We start from the raw sequence: 18,855 nt of genomic DNA, 5'->3' as shown, positions 1-18,855 counted from the left end.
CGCTTTACTTCCAGGCGCGCACCCGGCCTTTGCTTCCGGTGCGCGCCTAAGATTTTGCCCCCCTGCCCTTCTGCCCGCATCAAACGTTCCGAGTGCTGCTGCCGGGTATTGTGCACACGCACGTACCTCCATTCCCGGGTACCTGGCGCCGGCTGGAGCTTCCGGGAGTGTCCACGCCATAGATGTTCAGGAAGGCAGCGCAGCACTTACTCTCAGCGTCCATATGCTCTCTCAGTGCTCCGGACACCGCTCCATACCGCTCTGTGTAGCTTCAGGTACCGCCAGGGAGGAGGGGAAAGGGGGGAGACCTGCTCTTAATGCTCGACAGGGAGGGCCCCAAAACCTCCGAGGGCCTTACTAGGGGGGGCATGGAATACATGACCCCCGAGGCGACTACCGGTACCTGGTGACGGGTGCAGCAGACCAGCGCCTGCCCAAATCCACCCGACCCAGGCCCAGGCATCCTCTTCTGTCTTCATCAGAAGTCTTCATCTTGAGGGTTCCCCGTCAAGGACAGGAAACCAACTGATGTGGAGAGAGGAGCCGCCCCTTTTATCTTGAAGGTTTCCTGTCCTTGATGGGCAGATCCCCTCTCTCGTGGTACCGTCATGTATGATGGAAAAAACCTTTTGCGTGCGTAGACATGATCATTCCTGGGGATGTGTGCACAGATGGATATCCTGGCTCTTGCAATGAGATATCGGCCAGGGGGAGCAGGTCACAGAGAAGAGTGACCTGTGAGGAAGCCGGCGAGCTGTAAGTGCAGACCAAGCCAATGCACTTGTGAGCTCATTTGCATATGAGTTCACAGGATTAAAAGACAATGGAAACATCGATTTGTAATATGAAGATATGGAAGTAATCTCCATTACTGTGATGACTTTACTTTGGGGTCTAAAAACCTGCAGACAGGTTGCCTTTAACTAAAGGAAGGGCTAGAAGTTTGCAAACTGAGTATGTTGGATAACAATTATCTTGTTTATCATTAGGAAATAAATACACTGTGTTCCAAATTATTATGCACAAAGAGTTTAGGAGTGATAAGGTTAGAATTTTTTTGTTTGTCATTTAAACTCATTGATGGTGATGTGTGTCAGGGATCTTTATATCACTGAAAGCAATTGCAGATACCTGTGCAAATTAGTTTGGCAGGTGTGTCCAAATAAAGGCAAGACTACTTCAGAAGGCTGTTCCACATTATTAAGCAGCCTACATTTTTTGCCAAAATGGGAAAGAAAAAGGATGTGTCGGCGGTTGAGAAGCAACAAATTGTGGAGTATTTAGGTCAAGGCATAACTACAATCAACATTGCCAAGACACTTCATCGTGATCATCGCACAATCAAGAAGTATGTAGCCGATTCCCAGCACACACTTGTGCGTGCTGATAAGGAAAAATTGAGGACTCTTTCCAACAGGCAATTGTGTAAGGTTAAAAGAGCAGCTGCAAAAATGCCTTGTCATAGCAGCAGACAAGTTTTTGAAGCTGCTGGTGCCTCCAACATCCCCAGAACAACAAGATGCAGGGTCCTTCAGAGGTTTGCAGCTGTGCGTAAGCCATTCTGTCGACCACCTCTATCCACTGCACACAAGCAGAAACGGCTCCAGTGGGCCAAACGATACATGAAGACTGACTTCCAAACTGTTATGTTCACAGATGAGTGCCGTGCAACGCTTGATGGTCTAGATGGATGGAGTGGAGGATGGCTGGTTGATGGACACCCCATGAAAACACGGCTAAGGCGCCAACAAGGAGGAGGTGGAGTAATGTTTTGGGCTGGAATCATGGAGAGAGAGATTGTCGGCCCCTTTATGATCCCTGAAGGGGTAAAGATGAACTCCATAATCTATGTGGAGTTTCTAAAACACTTCCTGCCATGGTTCAAGAGGAAGAACCGTGCTTTCCGCAGCAAGATCATTTTCATGCAGGATAATGCACCGTCTCATGCTGCAGAAAACACATCGGCATCTCTGGCTGCTATGGGCATAAAAGAGGACAAACTTATGGTGTGGCCACCATCTTCCCCTGACCTCAACCCCATAGAGAACCTCTGGAGCATCATCAAAAGGAGTGTCTATGATGGCGGGAGGCAGTTCACATCTAAGCAACAGCTCTGGGAGGGTATTCTGTCCACATGCAAAACAATTGAAGCAGAAACCATCCAAAAACTGACAAATTCAATAGACGAGAGAGTTCAGAAGCTTCTTTCCAACAAGGGGTCCTATGTGCAAACGTAACATCACCTAGCATAAAGTTTTCACTTGAAAACTGTTTGATTTCATTTTGTAATAAGCTGATAATGCTTATAACTTCACAATTGACCATTTTTTTGTTCAAAATAAAAAAAAAAATAAAAAAAAAGGTTGAAAACTCGGCTGTGCATAATAATTTGGAATATGCATTTTGAGTGTTTATTTTTTTTTAAAAGATACTGTTTTCATAGGCAGTTTGTTCCAAAACATTGCAATTATACTAGAATAGTAGATGACTGGAAAATAACAATGACTGCAATTCAGATAGGTAATTTAGAGAAAATATGAGGAAATATTATTTGCATAATAATTTGGAACACAGTGTATATACCGACAGTTTGGTTGGTATCCCAGTAAGGGCTCAAACACTTGCGATTCTCATAACTTTTTTATCCATGATTCTCAAGGAAAGATTGCATTCTCATAGTCTATAGCCATGTTCACATATCCTAGATTTTTCGGAGATCAAGTGGGGGAAAAAAAAAAAAAAAAAAAAAAAGTCAAACAGTACTAATATGCCATTCTAGTTGCATCCTAGCTTAGACCTGTCCGATTTTCAGGTTTGTTTAATAAAAGACCTGGACTCAAGAAAACACTGATAAAAATTGGACTAAATTACACTGTCCAGAATAAATAGGATATCCAGATGAATCCTTGCAATAAGGCCATGTGCACCCATAGAGTAGTTTACCTCAGTATTTGTAAGCCAATACCGGGAGTGGGTGATAAATGCAGAAGTGGTGACATGTTTCTATTAGGCTAGGTTCACATTGCGTTAGGGCAATCCGTCTAGCGCTAGCGGATTGCGCTAACGCAATGTATTTTTATGGATCGCGTTTCGGGGTCGCGTTAACGTCCCCGCTCTCGCAGATCCCCGATCTGCGAGAGCGGGGAACGGACCTCGGGCGCAAGCAGCGTCCGAGGCGCGTCACAGAAGAACGGCACATCACTAGCGCGAGCCGAAAAAGGCACGCGCTAGTGATGCGCTGCTGGCGAAATTAACATTGCTGTCAATGGGTGCGCTAACGGACCCGTTGCACGGCGTTAATTGCGACATTTTCGCCGTGCAACGCTGTCCGTTAGCGATCACCCATTAACGCAATGTGAACCCAGCCTTATACATTTCCTCTGATTGTTCCACATCTGGTTTTGGCTTATAAAAACTGAGGTAAACAAAAACCTCAAATACTTAACGTGTGCACGTGGCCCAAGACTACCAAGTACCACAGAATGCTGAAGTGGACAGCAAAGGCCCAAACACAAGACTGTAGACCTGGAATGGGAAATCCCCACACAGACTGAGGGTATGTGCACACGTTGCGGATTTTTCTGCGGATCCGCAGCAGTTTCCCATGAGTTTACAGTTCAATGTAAACCTATGGGAAACCGAAAATGCTGTGCACATGCTGCGGAAAAAACCGCGCGGGAAAGCAGCGGTTTACAATCCACAGCATGTCACTTCTTTGTGCGGAATCGCGGCGATTCTGCACACATAGTAATGCATTGATCCGCTTACTTCCCGCATGTGGCTATGTGGCTATGCCCACCATGCGGGAAGTAAGCGGATCATGTGCGGATGGTACCCGGGGTGGAGGAGAGGAGACTCTCCTCCAGGCCCTGGGAACCATATTTGAGTAAAAAAAAAAAAGAATTAAAATAATAAAAAAAAAATAATATACTCACCTTCTGATGGCCCCGGAGTCTTCCCGCCTCTCAGCGCGGAACGCGGCCGTCCGGTCGCAGGGTTGCTATGCGAGCAAGACCTGCGATGACGTCGCGGTCACATGACCGTGACGTCATGAAGGTCCTTCTCGCATAGCATCTTTGGAACCGGACCACCGCGTGCAGAGCCGAGAAGATCGGGACGTCGGAGGGTGAGTATAACCATTTTTTAATTATTTTTAACATTAGATCTTTTTTACTATTGATGCTGCATATGCAGCATCAATAGTAAAACAAGTGCAGGAGTAAACCCGCAGCGGAAACCGCAAGACAAACCGCGATAAATCTGCAGGGATAACCGCAGCGGTTTTGCCCTGCAGATTTATCAAATCCGCTGGGGGAGAACCCGCAGAGGACCCTTCCTACGTGTGCACATAGCTTGAAGGGTTATCCAGGAAGTTGTGTAGATGACATTTTAGTGGCGGTGGAGTGTTTATTTTTAACATCTCCCATTGGTGGTTAGTCGGGGCACATAACCGAACATTGGTTGGCGAGTCATGAGAAAATTTGGTTGGTCCAGTTAACATTTGTCTAATGTATAGGGCCACATCTTTACAACAAGATATTAATCCAACAATTGATGGGATGAAGTGAAGCGATGATTGCATAAAAATACGGGACTCGGTCCATGCACCAAACAGCTCTGTGTCACCTTCTAGCAGTAAAAGTAGTAGCATCAGACTTATCAAGAAAACCTGATAACATACAGTCTAAAGAACGCTGGCATGCCTGATGTGCCCACAGGTACTGGCAGCACTACGGGATATTAAAATGTATTAAGAGAAGAGAATAGAAGAGAATAGAAAAAGGTTACTAAATGACTCGTTCCTATAAGGTGGGTGTTTATTTACTGCTTTTGTGATGCTGTCAATTAGCTTTCTTTCTGGAGAAAAAAAACAACAAACATGTATTATTATCTGCCATTTCAACAATGTGCATTAACCAGTTACCTTATCAGCCTCTGCAACGTGACAGATGACCTCTCCAGTGGAAGGATTGATTGTAGGGAAAGTCTTCTTGCTGGCGGCATTTTGAAACTCATTGTTTATGAAGAGCTGAAAAGAGAAATCTTAATATTTTACAAGTCCCCCAAATCAGATATTTAATATTAAACGGTATTCATCTGTTTAATGAGGAGTAAAGCTCATCTTTGAATATTAGCTTTTAACCCCTTTGTGACAAAGTAAAATTTTTCAAGTCTGACGTGTCACTTTACGCGGCAATAACTCTGAAATGTTAAAACGTATACCAGTGATTTTGAAAACATTTCTTTGTGATACATTAGGCTACTTTCACACTAGCGTCGTGCACTGCACGTCGCTATGTGTCGTTTTACAGAAAAAACGCATCCTGCAAAATTGCTTGCAGGATGCGTTTTTTCTCCATAGACTTGTATTAGCGACGCAGTGTGACGCATTGTCACACGTCGCAACCGTCGTGCGACGGTTGCGTCGGACCGTCGCCACCAAAAAACGTTGCATGTAACGTTTTTTGGTGCGTCGTGTGCAGCATTTCCGACCGCGCATGCGCGGCCGGAACTCCGCCCCCTCCTCCCCGCACCTCACAATGGGGCAGCGGATGCGTTGAAAAACAGCATCCACTGCCCCCATTGTGCGGCGCTTCCACAGTATGCGTCGGTGGGCCACAACGTCGCATTGCGACGTGCAGTGCACAACGCTAATGTGAAAGTAGCGTGGTAAATTTAGGTAAATATGTTTTGCGTTTATTTATGCAAATAGACATTTGATAAATAAATAAATAAAAATGCTTATACCATTAATCCAGATAGTCAGACCACATAACATATCAACAGCATTTATAAGACACCTCTTTTTTTTGTTAGAAGGCTTAAAACATTTAGAAGCCCCCCCCCCCCCCCCCCAAGGAAATTTACAAAACGTATATTTACCACTAAAATGTTGCTAACCTCTGAACAGGTCAATCTTGATGAAGAAAACAAAACAAAACAGTATGTTGTATTATTGTGTATATTGTATAGAGAACATTTGATGAGTTTGTGGCAGGTAGCCACCCCAAGTCATATTCCTGTATATCTCCGGTCAGTAAAAAGATGTATTAGTGGTTGCTAAGGGGTTAAATTTTAAATAAAATAAAACACACTATATTCATCTGAGTAGATTTTCTAAAAGGATACTCACACTCGGCTTGCGAGACCACCATCACAATACTCCTTTTAAAAGGTTCTCCAGGCTTATGATAATGATTATCTCTAAGGATTTGTCATAAGTCATTCCTTTTGGGGTCCAACAATTACCATCCCCAATCAATCAGCTGTTTATAGCTCTTGAATTGTAAAAGGATATATGAACACGATCTGAAGTTGCTGCAGGTTGGATGCTGCGTACTTATGCAGAGTCAAATCCGCAGCGTCCAGATGTTACAGCATAGTGGATGGGATTTCAAGAAATCCCATGCCCACTAGGCAACCACAGACACCTGCGGATCACTCAGAGACGGACATGCAGTGCGCCTTTCCAAACTGTAGCATGTCAATTTATCTTGAGGAGACGCTAGTGTCGGCAAGAGAAATTTCACCCATTGACTGTATTGGACGCTGTGAATCTTCACAGTTCAGTGATCCCATGTGGATTCACCTGTGTCCAATAGACGGCAGCACTTTGGATGTAGGTAACATGCGCTGCATCCAAAGCGCTGCTACTTCCGGATCGTGTGCACCCAGCTTAATAGTCGAATTGTAGTGCTCGGCAACTACACAGTGAACGGATATGTGCAGTTCTGGCTGTTCAGCTGTTATCTTCAGTGGCAGCAGGATGTAAACTGCGATCAGTGATCTGATACAGATTACCTATTCGAAGATTAGACAATCAAACTCATGAGCCCGGACGAATACCTTTAGTATCCTCACACTTTTTATACTGCCAGAAGAAAACTATAAAACAAATTAAATAAAAATTCACAAGCAGAATAAAAACCCTGCAGACTGTCAAATGTTTTGACAAGTTTTTCAAATTTTCTATTCATCTCATGTGTCTGATGGAGCTCGACATTTCCCCAAAGTTTTGTTTTCAATAGACCCAAAGCTTTGTTCCTCTAGCTCTCAGCCTCATTCCCTACTAACATAAATTCAAGTTCTGCGGATAAATACTTTCATGGATTCAAAAGTCCGACCCTGCTTACCCCACAGCCAGGGCCAGACTGGCCATCTGGCAAATGCCAGAAGGGCCTGTCTGGCCAAGGGCTGCCTTGTCTGCTACATTGTTAACAGAATTTCTGTTCTCAAGACACCCATACTGTTAAGAGTTGTGGCGAAGCACAAAGTCGCTGACTCAGTCACTTACCCCTGCAGGCCACAGGTATCATTAGAAATATTGGTCTTGTAAAAAATCTTCCATTTCTCCATCCAGGGTAATATTAGTAACATATCCCATCTGGTTCATGGGGACAGGGACAACATGGGCCTGTGCGATTTCAAATGCCAGGACTGAATTTCAGCCCCAGTCCGTACCTGCCCACAGCCCTAACTCAAAGTGGTCTACACTTTTACGCCAAACTTAAAAACTGTCAGGAAGGAAGAAGGTAATTTCCTCACATACGTTCACCTGCGTTGGGGTGCCCAACCTCAGACTTTTCATCCATTGTGTGGTTGTTATCTACTGCTAACCAGGAATCACTTTGCCAGTTCCCTGCTCACTAAGCGCTCGATGCACCCTTGGCATGGCCAAACATTTAAGAGCATTTTCCACCTACTTGTTTTCCATCTAAATCCACCCTTCTTAGGCGCCAAAAGGCTATGTTCCCAGGATGAGCCTTCAGTACATGTTCTGATGGTGTGCTTTTGCTGAATCAAAAATGCAGCGTCTTACAGTTCTAGCAAGATGGGATGAATGGGATTTATAGAAATCTCAAGCCCACTCTACTTCTTTTTAACGCTGCATAAACTGACCTGCGGTGCTTTTTTCAAATCTGCAGCATGTCAATTTCTCTTGCGTGTACACAAAGAGCAGTTTCCCCATTGCCTCGAAAATTCCACAAGTAAAAATGCATGTTGATGAAGTGAGGACGAAACGCGTGTCGGGGTTGATGAACGCTGGCTAGGACATTCCATATATATTGAAGGTAATGACTACAGGCAACTGCCCTATTATAATGGAAATGTAGCAGATTCATGGATTGTGGTATGATGCCCTACAGCAGTGTTTCTCAACTCCAGTCCTCAAGACCCACCAACAGGTCATGTTTTCAGGATTTCCTTAGTATTACATAGGTGATAGAGTTAATGCTTGAGCAGGTGATGAAATTATCACCTGTGCAATACTAAGGATATCCTGAAAACTTGACCTGTTGGTGGCTCTTGAGGACTGGAGTTGAGAAAAACTGCCCTAAAGAACTTGCACCAGTGACAGTTAATCTAGCACACAATAGGAGTCCCCAGATAGATCTATATGCACTTCATTCATATATTTCGCTGCTGCTAACTTCCATTACAAGCACCGCACTTTAAATAATTATTCAATATTTAGAGGCACTACATGGAATTTATACTCAAACTGCTAACATATTAACACAATTAGTCTATGCATAACCTTCTTGATATTCATTGGGTGTCCCCAGCCAATCACTATTGAGGCATTTGCTTTTATTTAATTTTTGTATGTGTGTCTTGGAATTTTCAATAAAATTGTAATTTATTCTTCATTTTTCTTGTGCAACTCTGGTCATTTTGCTCTGGACGAGCATTTGGGGTGACATATGGGGATTCATTTTCCTCATAAAAAATGGGGTCAGCATCCTTCAGCCCTCTATTACAGCATTCTAGTATGCTGTATACATGTATTTGTCCACAAGCCGCTCTGCAAGGAACAAAAAAGAGCTTTTATTATACCCACAGACGGCATTGTGCAGTTCTCTGGTCTTGATCCAGCGCCTCCTCTCTTATCGCCATCCTTTTTCCCTGCTTCATACGCGACACATGTCCTACACTGTGTCCCCCATTGTATTCCTGTACAGGTGAACTTCCCTCCACAGAGAAAAGTAGTGCACTGCGCAGGCGGAGAAAGGCCAAAGAGCGCCAATGACCAGTAGATAAAGTCAGCGCATGCACGCTACAGTGATTGTGTTGATCTGCTTGGTTAGAACAGGTTCCCTTTGAACAAGAGCAGTTTCTGTGGAGGGCATAAACCAGATCATGGGTAAGATTACATCAAACATTCCTGAAGTTTGGAGATGAACAGCAGATTAGAGACAAGTTTTTCGGCTATTGGTTCAAAGGCTGTTTTACCAGCTTGGTTATACAAACCTGTCAGACTAAATAATGGAGCGACAGCTGCACTGATTTTTATGGTCAGTCATTTGTCTGTCACAGTTTGTGGCGAACAATCAGGTGGGTGCTGCTAGGGTGCCACCTTCCAGTCGGTGATTGGGGACCTTCTTAGACAAATATACTCTGAATTGTAGAATATTTTGGCACTATGTGGCGCATCCAGTACCTCCAGGAACCGGTGGTGTTACCAGTACTGTGTACGGTGTCCTCTGGGAGAACAGAGTTGGCTGGTGACGTTTTATAGTATGAGCAACAGTTTGTTAGCCTTTATTCAGCTTTTAAATTCCCAGAAATCACTTCTGAAAGTCCTTTCCAATGTTGCTTGATTTATTATTTCCTGCCAAAACTATAAATCTGGAAGGATTTTTGCAACTGTGTATGACGATATGGTCTTTAGTTGGGAGCGGGGTGTTGGGACCAGAAGACAAACATGTTCATGCTTACAGAAGAAGATGCATTCATGTCACTCTCCAACATCTAGAAATTTGGGGACCCACTCAAAGATTGCTATGGGGCCAGCCTTTCCCAGTTACTCCCCTAATCAAACATTTAGGGTTTTAAAAAGTTAGTCTGTCAGAAAAAAAACAAACAAAAATGGTATTTACCTCCATCTATATTGGTAATCTGCGGGTAAATACTAGATTTCAAGCCTACGCTTCCAGTCATCATGGCGGTGCAGGGAGCTTACAGTCACTGCTTGTTACACAGTGAGCATGCTGAAGTCCATCAATTTCCTGCTCTGCAAACCCACTACAGAGCAGGGTGTCAATCAAGGAATGGTGGGCGGGAGAACAGCATGCTCTTTGTGTAGTGAGCAGTGATTGTTACAGCCTCCTACATCACCATGATGGCTGGAAGTGATTTCCAATTAGAATGCTGCACCTTTAAAACAGTAGTTACCCGCAGATTTCCACTGTGGCTGTAGGTAAATACCATTTTATTTCTTTGTTGACAGATTTCCTCGATCTGCAATACGGGGTGCAACATGCAAAGCAAGCATCAGAGCTAAAAATATACACAAATACCTGCTTTTCACTAGGCTGTATATATGACTAAAAGTAAACAAAAAAAAAAAAGAAACTAGTCGAAATCAAAAGAGGGAACCTGTCACCCCCCCCCCCCCCAGGCGTTTGAAACTAAAAGAGCCACCTTGTGCAGCAGTAATGCTGCATTCTGACAAGGTGGCTCTTTGAGTTCTGGGTGCTGTAACTGCCAACATAATCAGTTTTATAATTTGTCCAAAAATACCTTTTCTTCAGTCCTGGAGGCAGGCGTTTCCCCCCCTGCTGCAGACGCCACACAGCCGTCACTCACATCTTCTTGGCGCCGGGCGCCGCCTCCTCAGCGCTGTTTTGAAATGATGCGGCGCCTGCGCTCTTCTCCTCTTCTCTCCCACCGCCTGCTACAGCGTGTGCATCCTTAGGTGATCCCTCCTCCGTGCAATCGCCTGGAACCTTGCCAAATCCTCACAGCTGGGGTGTGTCTGTGTGTGTGTGTGTGTAGCGTGCGTGTGTAGCGTGCGTGTGTAGCGTGCGTGCGTAGCGTGCGTGGGTGTGTAGCGTGCGTGGGTGTGTAGCGTGCGTGGGTGTGTAGCGTGCGTGCGGGTGTGTAGCGTGCGTGCGGGTGTGTAGCGTGCGTGCGGGTGTGTAGCGTGCGTGCGGGTGTGTAGCGTGCGCGTGTGTGTAGCGTGCGCGTGTGTGTAGCGTGCGTGTGTGTAGCGTGCGTGTGTGTAGCGTGCGTGTGTGTAGCGTGCGTGTGTGTAACGTGCGTGTGTGTAGCGTGCGTGTGTGTAGCGTGCGTGTGTGTAGCGTGCGTGTGTGTGTGTAGCGTGCGCGTGTGTGTGTGTGTGTGTGTAGCGTGCATGTGTGTAGCGTGCGTGTGTGTGTAGCGTGCATGTGTGTAGCGTGCGTGTGTGTAGCGTGCGTGTGTGTAGCGTGCGTGCGTGTAGCGTGCGTGCGTGTAGCGTGCGTGTGTGTAGCGTGCGTGTGTAGCGTGCGTGTGTGTGTAGCGTGCGTGTGTGTGTAGCGTGCGTGTGTAGCGTGCGTGTGTGTGTAGCGTGCGTGTGTGTAGCGTGCGTGTGTAGCGTGCGTGTGTGTAGCGTGCGTGTGTGTAGCGTGCGTGTGTGTAGCGTGCGTGTGTGTAGCGTGCGTGTGTGTAGCGTGCGTGTGTAGCGTGCGTGCAGCGTGCGTGTAGCGTGCGTGTGTGTGTGTGTGTAGCGTGCGTGTGTGTGTAGCGTGCGTGTGTGTAGCGTGCGTGCGTGTAGCGTGCGTGCGTGTAGCGTGCGTGTGTGTGTAGCGTGCGTGTGTGTGTAGCGTGCGTGTGTGTGTAGCGTGCGTGTGTGTGTAGCGTGCGTGTGTGTGTGTAGCGTGCGTGTGTGTGTGTAGCGTGCGTGTGTGTGTGTAGCGTGCGTGTGTGTGTGTGTAGCGTGCGTGTGTGTGTAGCGTGCGTGTGTGTGTGTAGCGTGCGTGTGTGTGTGTAGCGTGCGTGTGTGTAGCGTGCGTGTGTGTAGCGTGCGTGTGTGTAGCGTGCGTGTGTGTAGCGTGCGTGTGTGTGTAGCGTGCGTGTGTAGCGTGCGTGTGTGTAGCGTGCGTGTGTGTAGCGTGCGTGTGTGTGTAGCGTGCGTGTGTGTGTAGCGTGCGTGTGTGTAGCGTGCGTGTGTGTGTAGCGTGCGTGTGTAGCGTGCGTGTGTGTAGCGTGCGTGTGTGTGTAGCGTGCGTGTGTGTGTAGCGTGCGTGCGTAGCGTGCGTGCGTAGCGTGCATGTGTGTGTGTGTGTAGCGTGCGCGTGTGTGTGTGTAGCGTGCGTGCGTGCGTGTAGCAGGCAGTGGGAGAGGGTGAGAGGCTTAGACACGCAGTGCGCATGCCCAGGAATCCCAGCCCTGTAGTATGAATAAATCATAAGACACTGCGGGGCTGGGATTCACAGGCAGGGCGGACGTACGCACAGAGGACAGACGGGCAGCGCTCACTGCGCCTGCCCAAGGCAGGAGAAAAGAGCGCTGGCGCCGCATCATTTCAAAACAGCGGTGAGGAGGCGGCGCCAAGAAGATTTGAGGGACGGCTGTGTGGCGTCTGCAGCAGGAGGGAAAGGCCTGCCTCCTTGACTGAAAAAAAAGGTATTTTGGACAAATAACAAAACTGATTATTTCGGCAGTTACAGCACCCAGAACTAAAAGAGCCACCTTGTCAGAATGCAGCATTACTGCTGCACAAGGTGGCTCTTTTAGTTTGAAACGACTGGGGGGGTGACAGGTTCCCTTTAAAGGAGCTGCAGGAATTTCTGTTAAGTACTGGTTGTGTATTGCATGTGTCGATAATCTCTTGTATTATTCATATTTCTGGCCTGTGGTGTAGGGGGGCAATACAGAAGCCTTTTCTTACATAGATTGTGAGCCCCAGCGATGACAATGTGTTCAAATTGTAAAGCGCTGCAGAATGTGTTAGCGCTATATAAAAATAAAGATTATTATTATTAGAAAAACAACCAAGCCCAGCTAGGTATTACCAAAACCTACAGTAAGTCTGCGAAAAGCATATGGGAAAACGTGTTATGTTTTTATAACACGTTTTGAATTATGAACAAGTTTCAACTCTTCGTCCATAAATGCAAAAGGCATGTTTGCAAAGCCAACACTATCACCAAAAGAACTCCATACCCATAATGAAGCATGGTGGAAGCAATGTTATGCTTTGGGACTGTTTTTATCAGCTGGATCTGAGGTTTTAATCAAGGTAGAGGAGATTATGAACAGTTAGAAATAAAAAAAATTGTAAAATTTGCAACAAAACCTTAAAGTCTGTTAAAAACTAAAGAGAAATTTTACATTTCAACGAGACCCTAAGAATACCTCCAAATCAATAAAAGAATGGCTTCATCAGAAAAATATTAAAATTTAAGAATAGCCCAGACCTGGACAAAACAAAAAAATATCTGCAAGTTGACCTGAAGAGGGCTGCGGACAGGAGATGCCTTCACAACCTGAAGAATTTGGAGCTCTATTGCAAGGAAGAGTGGGCAACGATTGCCAAATCTAGATGTGCCATGCTGATAGTCTACTTTCCAAAAAGGACTGAATGTTGCCATAAATTCAAATAAACCAACAAAAGTATTAGTTTAAGGGTATGTGTCCACGTTCAGGATTGCTTCAGGATTTGGTTAGGATTTTATGCAGGTAAAATCCTGACCAAATCTGCACCTGAGGTCACTGGCAGGTCACCTGCATTGTCCTTGAGTTTTTTCTGCAATGTAAGGACATGCTGCGTTCTTAAAAGACGTGCCGCATGTGAGTCTTCTCGGGTGTGCCGCATGCGTCTTTTACTGCATAGTGGAGACAGGATTTCAAGAAATCCCCTCCACTATGCTGTAACATCTGGACGCTGCGTTTTTTATGCATGCTGCTCAACGCTGCGTCAAAAACTCAGCGTTTCCTGAACGTGGACACATACCCTAAGGGTGTGCTTTATTGAGCCACCCTCATTTTGACGCAAATATAACAATTTCATAAAAGGATCCTGGCTCACTATAAGGGTAAGTTCACACAGGGCGTTTTTTGCTGTTTTATTTATGCTAATTTTCAGCTGCTTTTTACAGTACCAGCAAAGTCTATGAGATTTCATAAATCTCATGCACACATTGTTTTTTTTTGTGTGATCAGCATTTTGTGCTTTGCTGCGTTTTTTGGACATAGAGCATGTCACTTCTTTCAGCGTTTTTTACCCATTGACTTGAATGGGTGTTGAAAAAAAATGCAGCAAAGACGCAGGTATCATTATTTGCTGCTGAAAAGTCAAGGACATTAGCATGGACAAAGAAAAAAAAACACGCACCAAATATGCAACAACAAAAAAAACACCAAAAACGCACCTAAACCTGCGTTTTTGACGCAGATTCTTTCCTGCCAAGACGATCGAGTTTTGCTGTAGAAAAAAAAAAAAAAAAGCAAAAACACCCTGTGTAAAGTTACCCTAACAAGTAATTTGAGGTCAGCAATGCCTGAGGTAACAGACATAGGAGGGAGGGGGTGGGGATAAGAGTGAAAACTAAATTATTGCGTCATATACTACAGTAAGTAGGTGTACCGCTAAGGCATTGCAGAAACAGGGATGCAACACAAGTATAGTCAACCACACGTTATAAAAGACAAAACCCAGCAAAATGCAGTCACAATGTAAGAAGCAGGCCTATAAGGGGGTATTCTTTTAAGCAGTTATGGAATAATTTGATGCAAAAAATGTCTGATAGCTGTAGGTTCCACTTCTGGTAGGTGACCCATTATTTCGGATGTATGGAGGAGATGGAAGCAGTGACTATGAATTTGAATCTAGCAGACATAACTCAGCTCTTTAAACAGAAAATATTAAAACCTGAAAGACCCCTTTGATTTCCATTTAATGTGAACACAGGAAGATAAAGGCAGTCAGAAGTCTCTGATGCTGCTCATATACTGGGGAAACAAAAGTAAATGGCCTGCCAACACCCACACATGTGATAGTCAGTGGATGCTGATGGAACCACTACGAACTGCTGACTAAAATCAAAGGTCTTTTGCAACTTCTGCCTACAGCCAGTCCAAAGCTCCAGTAAGAGCCGTAGTAGTCATAGGATATTCACTCAGTCAATGGAAAAAACGGAGCACAATTTCACCCCTCAAACTGCGTATACGCACATGCAGCTCTTTCAAAGACAAGTCCCGCAATACCTTTACATGGCCAGTCAGTTCCTGTGTTAGAGAAATCAGCATTGAATTGATATGGAAATGAAGCTGAAGAGCTACTGTAGATCTGAAGCCTCTGCCACTCCAGCTCTATTTTCAGTCTAGCACCACATGCTCCTGCTTAACTGACAAGTAGTTTGCCCGACTCCTTTGCCCAAAGTAGTTTGTCAGTCAAGCAGGAGGAGATGGTACTGTTCGAGGAATAGAGCTGCCGTGAGAGGATTCAGATCTACAGCCTCATTTATATGTAATAAATAAATAATAATTATTAGTGATGAGCAAATATACGCGTTACTCGAGATTTCTCGAGCACGCTCGGGGGTCCTCCGAGTATTTTTTAGTGCTCGGAGATTTAGTTTTCATCACCTCAGCTGAATGATTTACATTTGTTAGCCAGCATAAGTACATGTGGGGGTTGCCTGGTTGCTAGGGAATCCCCACATGTAATCAAGCTGGCTAGTAGCTGTAAATCATTCAGTTGCGGCATGGAGCATTAAATGGGGCATCTATGGGGCCATAAAGAACTGCGTGGAGCATTATATGGGGCATATTTGAATATGGATCATCTTATGGGGCCATAAAGAACTGTATGGAGCATATTTTAATATAGAGCATTTTATGGGGCCATAATGAACTGTATGGAGCATTATATAGGGCTCCTGATTCCATATGCATATTCAAAAACACTTAACCTACTGATGTCTCAATTAATTTTACTTTTATTGGTATCTATTTTTATTTTTTACATTTACCGGTAGCTGCTTCATTTTCCACCCTAGTTTTCCCAGTTTTTTGTTGCAAAATTAGGAGTGTCTGCTTATACTCGGGTCGGCTTATACGGTAACAAATAACATTTCCCACTTGTCTACTTTACATCAGCACAATTTTGTAAACAAAATTGTTTTGCTAGGAAGTTAAGGGTTAAACGTTGACCAACGATTTCTCATTTTTACAACAATTTTTTTTTTTTTTTAAGGGACCACATCACATTTAAAGTCACTCTGAGGGGTCTATATGGTAGAAAATACCCAAAAGTGACACCAATCTAAAAAGTGCACCCCTCAAGGTGCTCAAAACCACATTTAAGTAGTTTATTAACCCTTTATGTGCTTCACAGGTACTGAAGCAATGTGGAATGAAAAAATTATTTTTTTATTATTATTTTTTTTTTTTACGAACATTTTACTACAGAACCAATTTTTTTTTATTATCACAAGTTTAAAAAGAGAAAATGAACGACAAAATTTGTTGGGCAATTTCTCCTGAATACGCTCCAGATACCTCATATGTGGGGGTAAACCACTGTTTGAGCGCATGGCAGAGCTCAGAAGGGAAGGAGCGCCGTTTGACTTTTTCAATGCAGAATTGGCTGGAATTGAGATATGACGCTATGTTGCGTTTGGAGAGCCCCTGATATGCCTAAACAGTGGAAAGCCCTCACAAGTGACACAATTTTGGAAAGTAGACCCCTTAAGGAACTTATCTAGATGTGTGGTGAGCACTTTGAACCCCTAAGTTTATAACGTAGAGCCGTGAAAATACAAAATCTTTTTTTTTTTCCACAAAAATGATCTTTTAGCCCCCAATTTTTTATTTTCCCCAAGGGTAACAGTAGAAAATGGACCCCAAAAGCTGTCCAATTTGTCCTGAGTATGCTGATGCCCCATATGTGGGAGAAAACTACTGCTTGGGCACACGTCGGGGCTCAGAAGGAAAGTAGTGATGTTTTGAAATGCAGAATTTGATGGAATGGTCTGGGGGCGTCATGTTGAGTTTGCAGAGCCCTTGATGTGCCTAAACAGTAGAAACCCCCACAAGTGACCCCATTTTGGAAACTAGACACCCCCCCCCCTTAAGAAGCTTATCTAGATGTATGGTGAGCACTTTGAACGCCAAAGTGCTTCATAGAAGTTTATAATGCAGAGCCGTGAAAATAAAGCTTTGTTTCCCACAAAAATGATTTTCTAGCCCCCAATTGTTTTTTATTTTCCCAAAGGTAGCACGAGAAACTGGACCCCAAGAGTTGTTGTCCAATTTGTCCTGAGTATGCTGATGCCCCATATGTGGGGGTAAACCACTGTTTGGGCGCACGGCAGAGCTCAGAAGGGAGGGAGCACCATTTGACTTTTTGAACACAAAATTCCCTTGATGGTGGGGCCATGTTGCGTTTGGAGACCCCCTGATGTACCTAAACAGAAGAAAACCTCCCCAACAACTCTAACCCAAACCTCAACTCTAACCCAAACCTCAACTCTAACCCAAACCTCAACTCTAACCCAAACCTCAACTCTAACCCTAATTGGAAAATGGAAATAAATACATTTTCTTTATTTTATTATTTTTCCCTAACTAAGGGGGTGATAAAGGAAGGGGGGTTATTTACAATTTTTTTTTTTATCACTGTCACAGGGTCTATCACAGTGACCAAAATGAACCAATAGGAAAAATCTCAGTGGGCGCACTGCGCCATTTTTCTTGAAATCGCATCCACTATGTTATAACATCTGGACGCTGCGGGTTGGAAGATGCACAAGTACTCAGCGTCCAACCCACAGCGTTTACGGACCGTCTGCACATACCTTAATAGGAAACAAAATCACAAAATATCAGTCATTCTTCCATCGGACATCTCCACAGTGTAGATGGCGGCTCAGATGTGGCTGTTACTCCGGCTCTGCCCATCACTCCGCCTGTGTAATACTAATGATCGCTGTAATGGCTGAGCTCACCCGCCATCATTACAACATTCCTATGAAAAATTATTTCAAGGCTGCAAAAAGTGATAAACATCCGACGCTGCGACCGATCACTGCGGTGCCATTATGTAACACCAGAGGCACAGGGCTGGTGTATACACTGCAGCCTATAGAGCCCACACTCCAACTGCCAGATCCAGGAAATCGCAGGACTGAGGCCGAGATCTGCGCCAGAGAGAAATCGAGGGGAGATCGGTAGGACGATCACCTCTAGTCCGACATCGCAGCGATTTCAGCGTCTGCATTTACCATAGGCTCCCACTGTAGCCCATACACAACACAATCATGGGGCCATTACCTGGTTATAGTGGACGTCGGGCTTAGGGTTGGGGGCAGGAATGGCAGCAGCAGAAAATCTGCCGATCCGGACCCCCAGAGGCACCTGCGATGCCCTGGAGCAGAGTCTCCCCAGCACAGCTCGGAACATGGTGCCGCCTCGTACACACACAGCCTCCGCACAGAGCAGCTGCAGTCCGGTCACCCCGCGCCACAGAGCACGGAGGAGGAAACTTCTTCTGCAAACTCGGAGCCGCACACACCACGCCCTCCTGTCACAGAGAACAGACGTTCAGGATTCTGACCAATCATCGCGAAGATTAGGGCTGAGCTCGACCAATGGGATGAAGAAAAAGGCCCCTCCCCCCGAGATAAACTTCCCCGCAGCTAACAGGAGTGTCAGTCAGTGCGTGCAGCGGTGGAATGCGGGTGTTTATATAAAGTGCTCTGCGATCTGTCACCGAGCGAAGGCGCCGCAGCCCGGAGCGCTCGGGCTCATCCCCACTGTCACCAGCGCACAGGGTCACTGCACTGCACGATGCAAAAGTTGGGTTCTTATTCGGCCACTTTTTTTCTGTATTTTTTTTTACAGGTTTCACAACAAAAATCACAATGATACAAAAAAAATAATGCAGCGAGGTGGCGTGATGTCAATAGTGTATTCGGCTACCAAAATTATAAAGCTGGCACAAACATGGGCATCAAAGTGGGCACCAAGGGCGTTATTGAAAGGGTTAAATGAGATGGCCTACTGATCTCTCTATGTAGACACTCTGATAGTGGTGGCCCCACATCTCCAGCCTGGCCCAAACGGGTTCTGGGCATCAGCGTGTGG

General features: G+C 45.2%; 1 protein-coding gene across 1 annotated transcript in view; it reads right to left on the bottom strand.

The window, feature by feature from the left end:
- The window catches only part of LOC143809715 (aldehyde dehydrogenase, mitochondrial-like), a 57,885-nt gene extending 39,608 nt beyond the window's left edge, over nt 1-18,277 (bottom strand). Inside the window, exons 1-2 of the mRNA XM_077292752.1 lie at nt 18,043-18,277; nt 4,925-5,029 (exon numbers count right to left, since the gene is read on the bottom strand). Coding sequence (XP_077148867.1) covers nt 4,925-5,029; nt 18,043-18,171 — 234 coding nt within the window. The 5' untranslated portion in view covers nt 18,172-18,277. The remainder of the gene's footprint in view (nt 1-4,924; nt 5,030-18,042) is intronic.
- Nucleotides 18,278-18,855: the final 578 nt, after the last annotated feature.

This window comes from Ranitomeya variabilis, chromosome 1, assembly GCF_051348905.1.
Source record: "Ranitomeya variabilis isolate aRanVar5 chromosome 1, aRanVar5.hap1, whole genome shotgun sequence".
Lineage (NCBI taxonomy): Eukaryota > Metazoa > Chordata > Amphibia > Anura > Dendrobatidae > Ranitomeya > Ranitomeya variabilis.
Note: the sequence above shows the minus strand (reverse complement) of the source record. Positions and strands in the feature narration are given on the sequence as shown.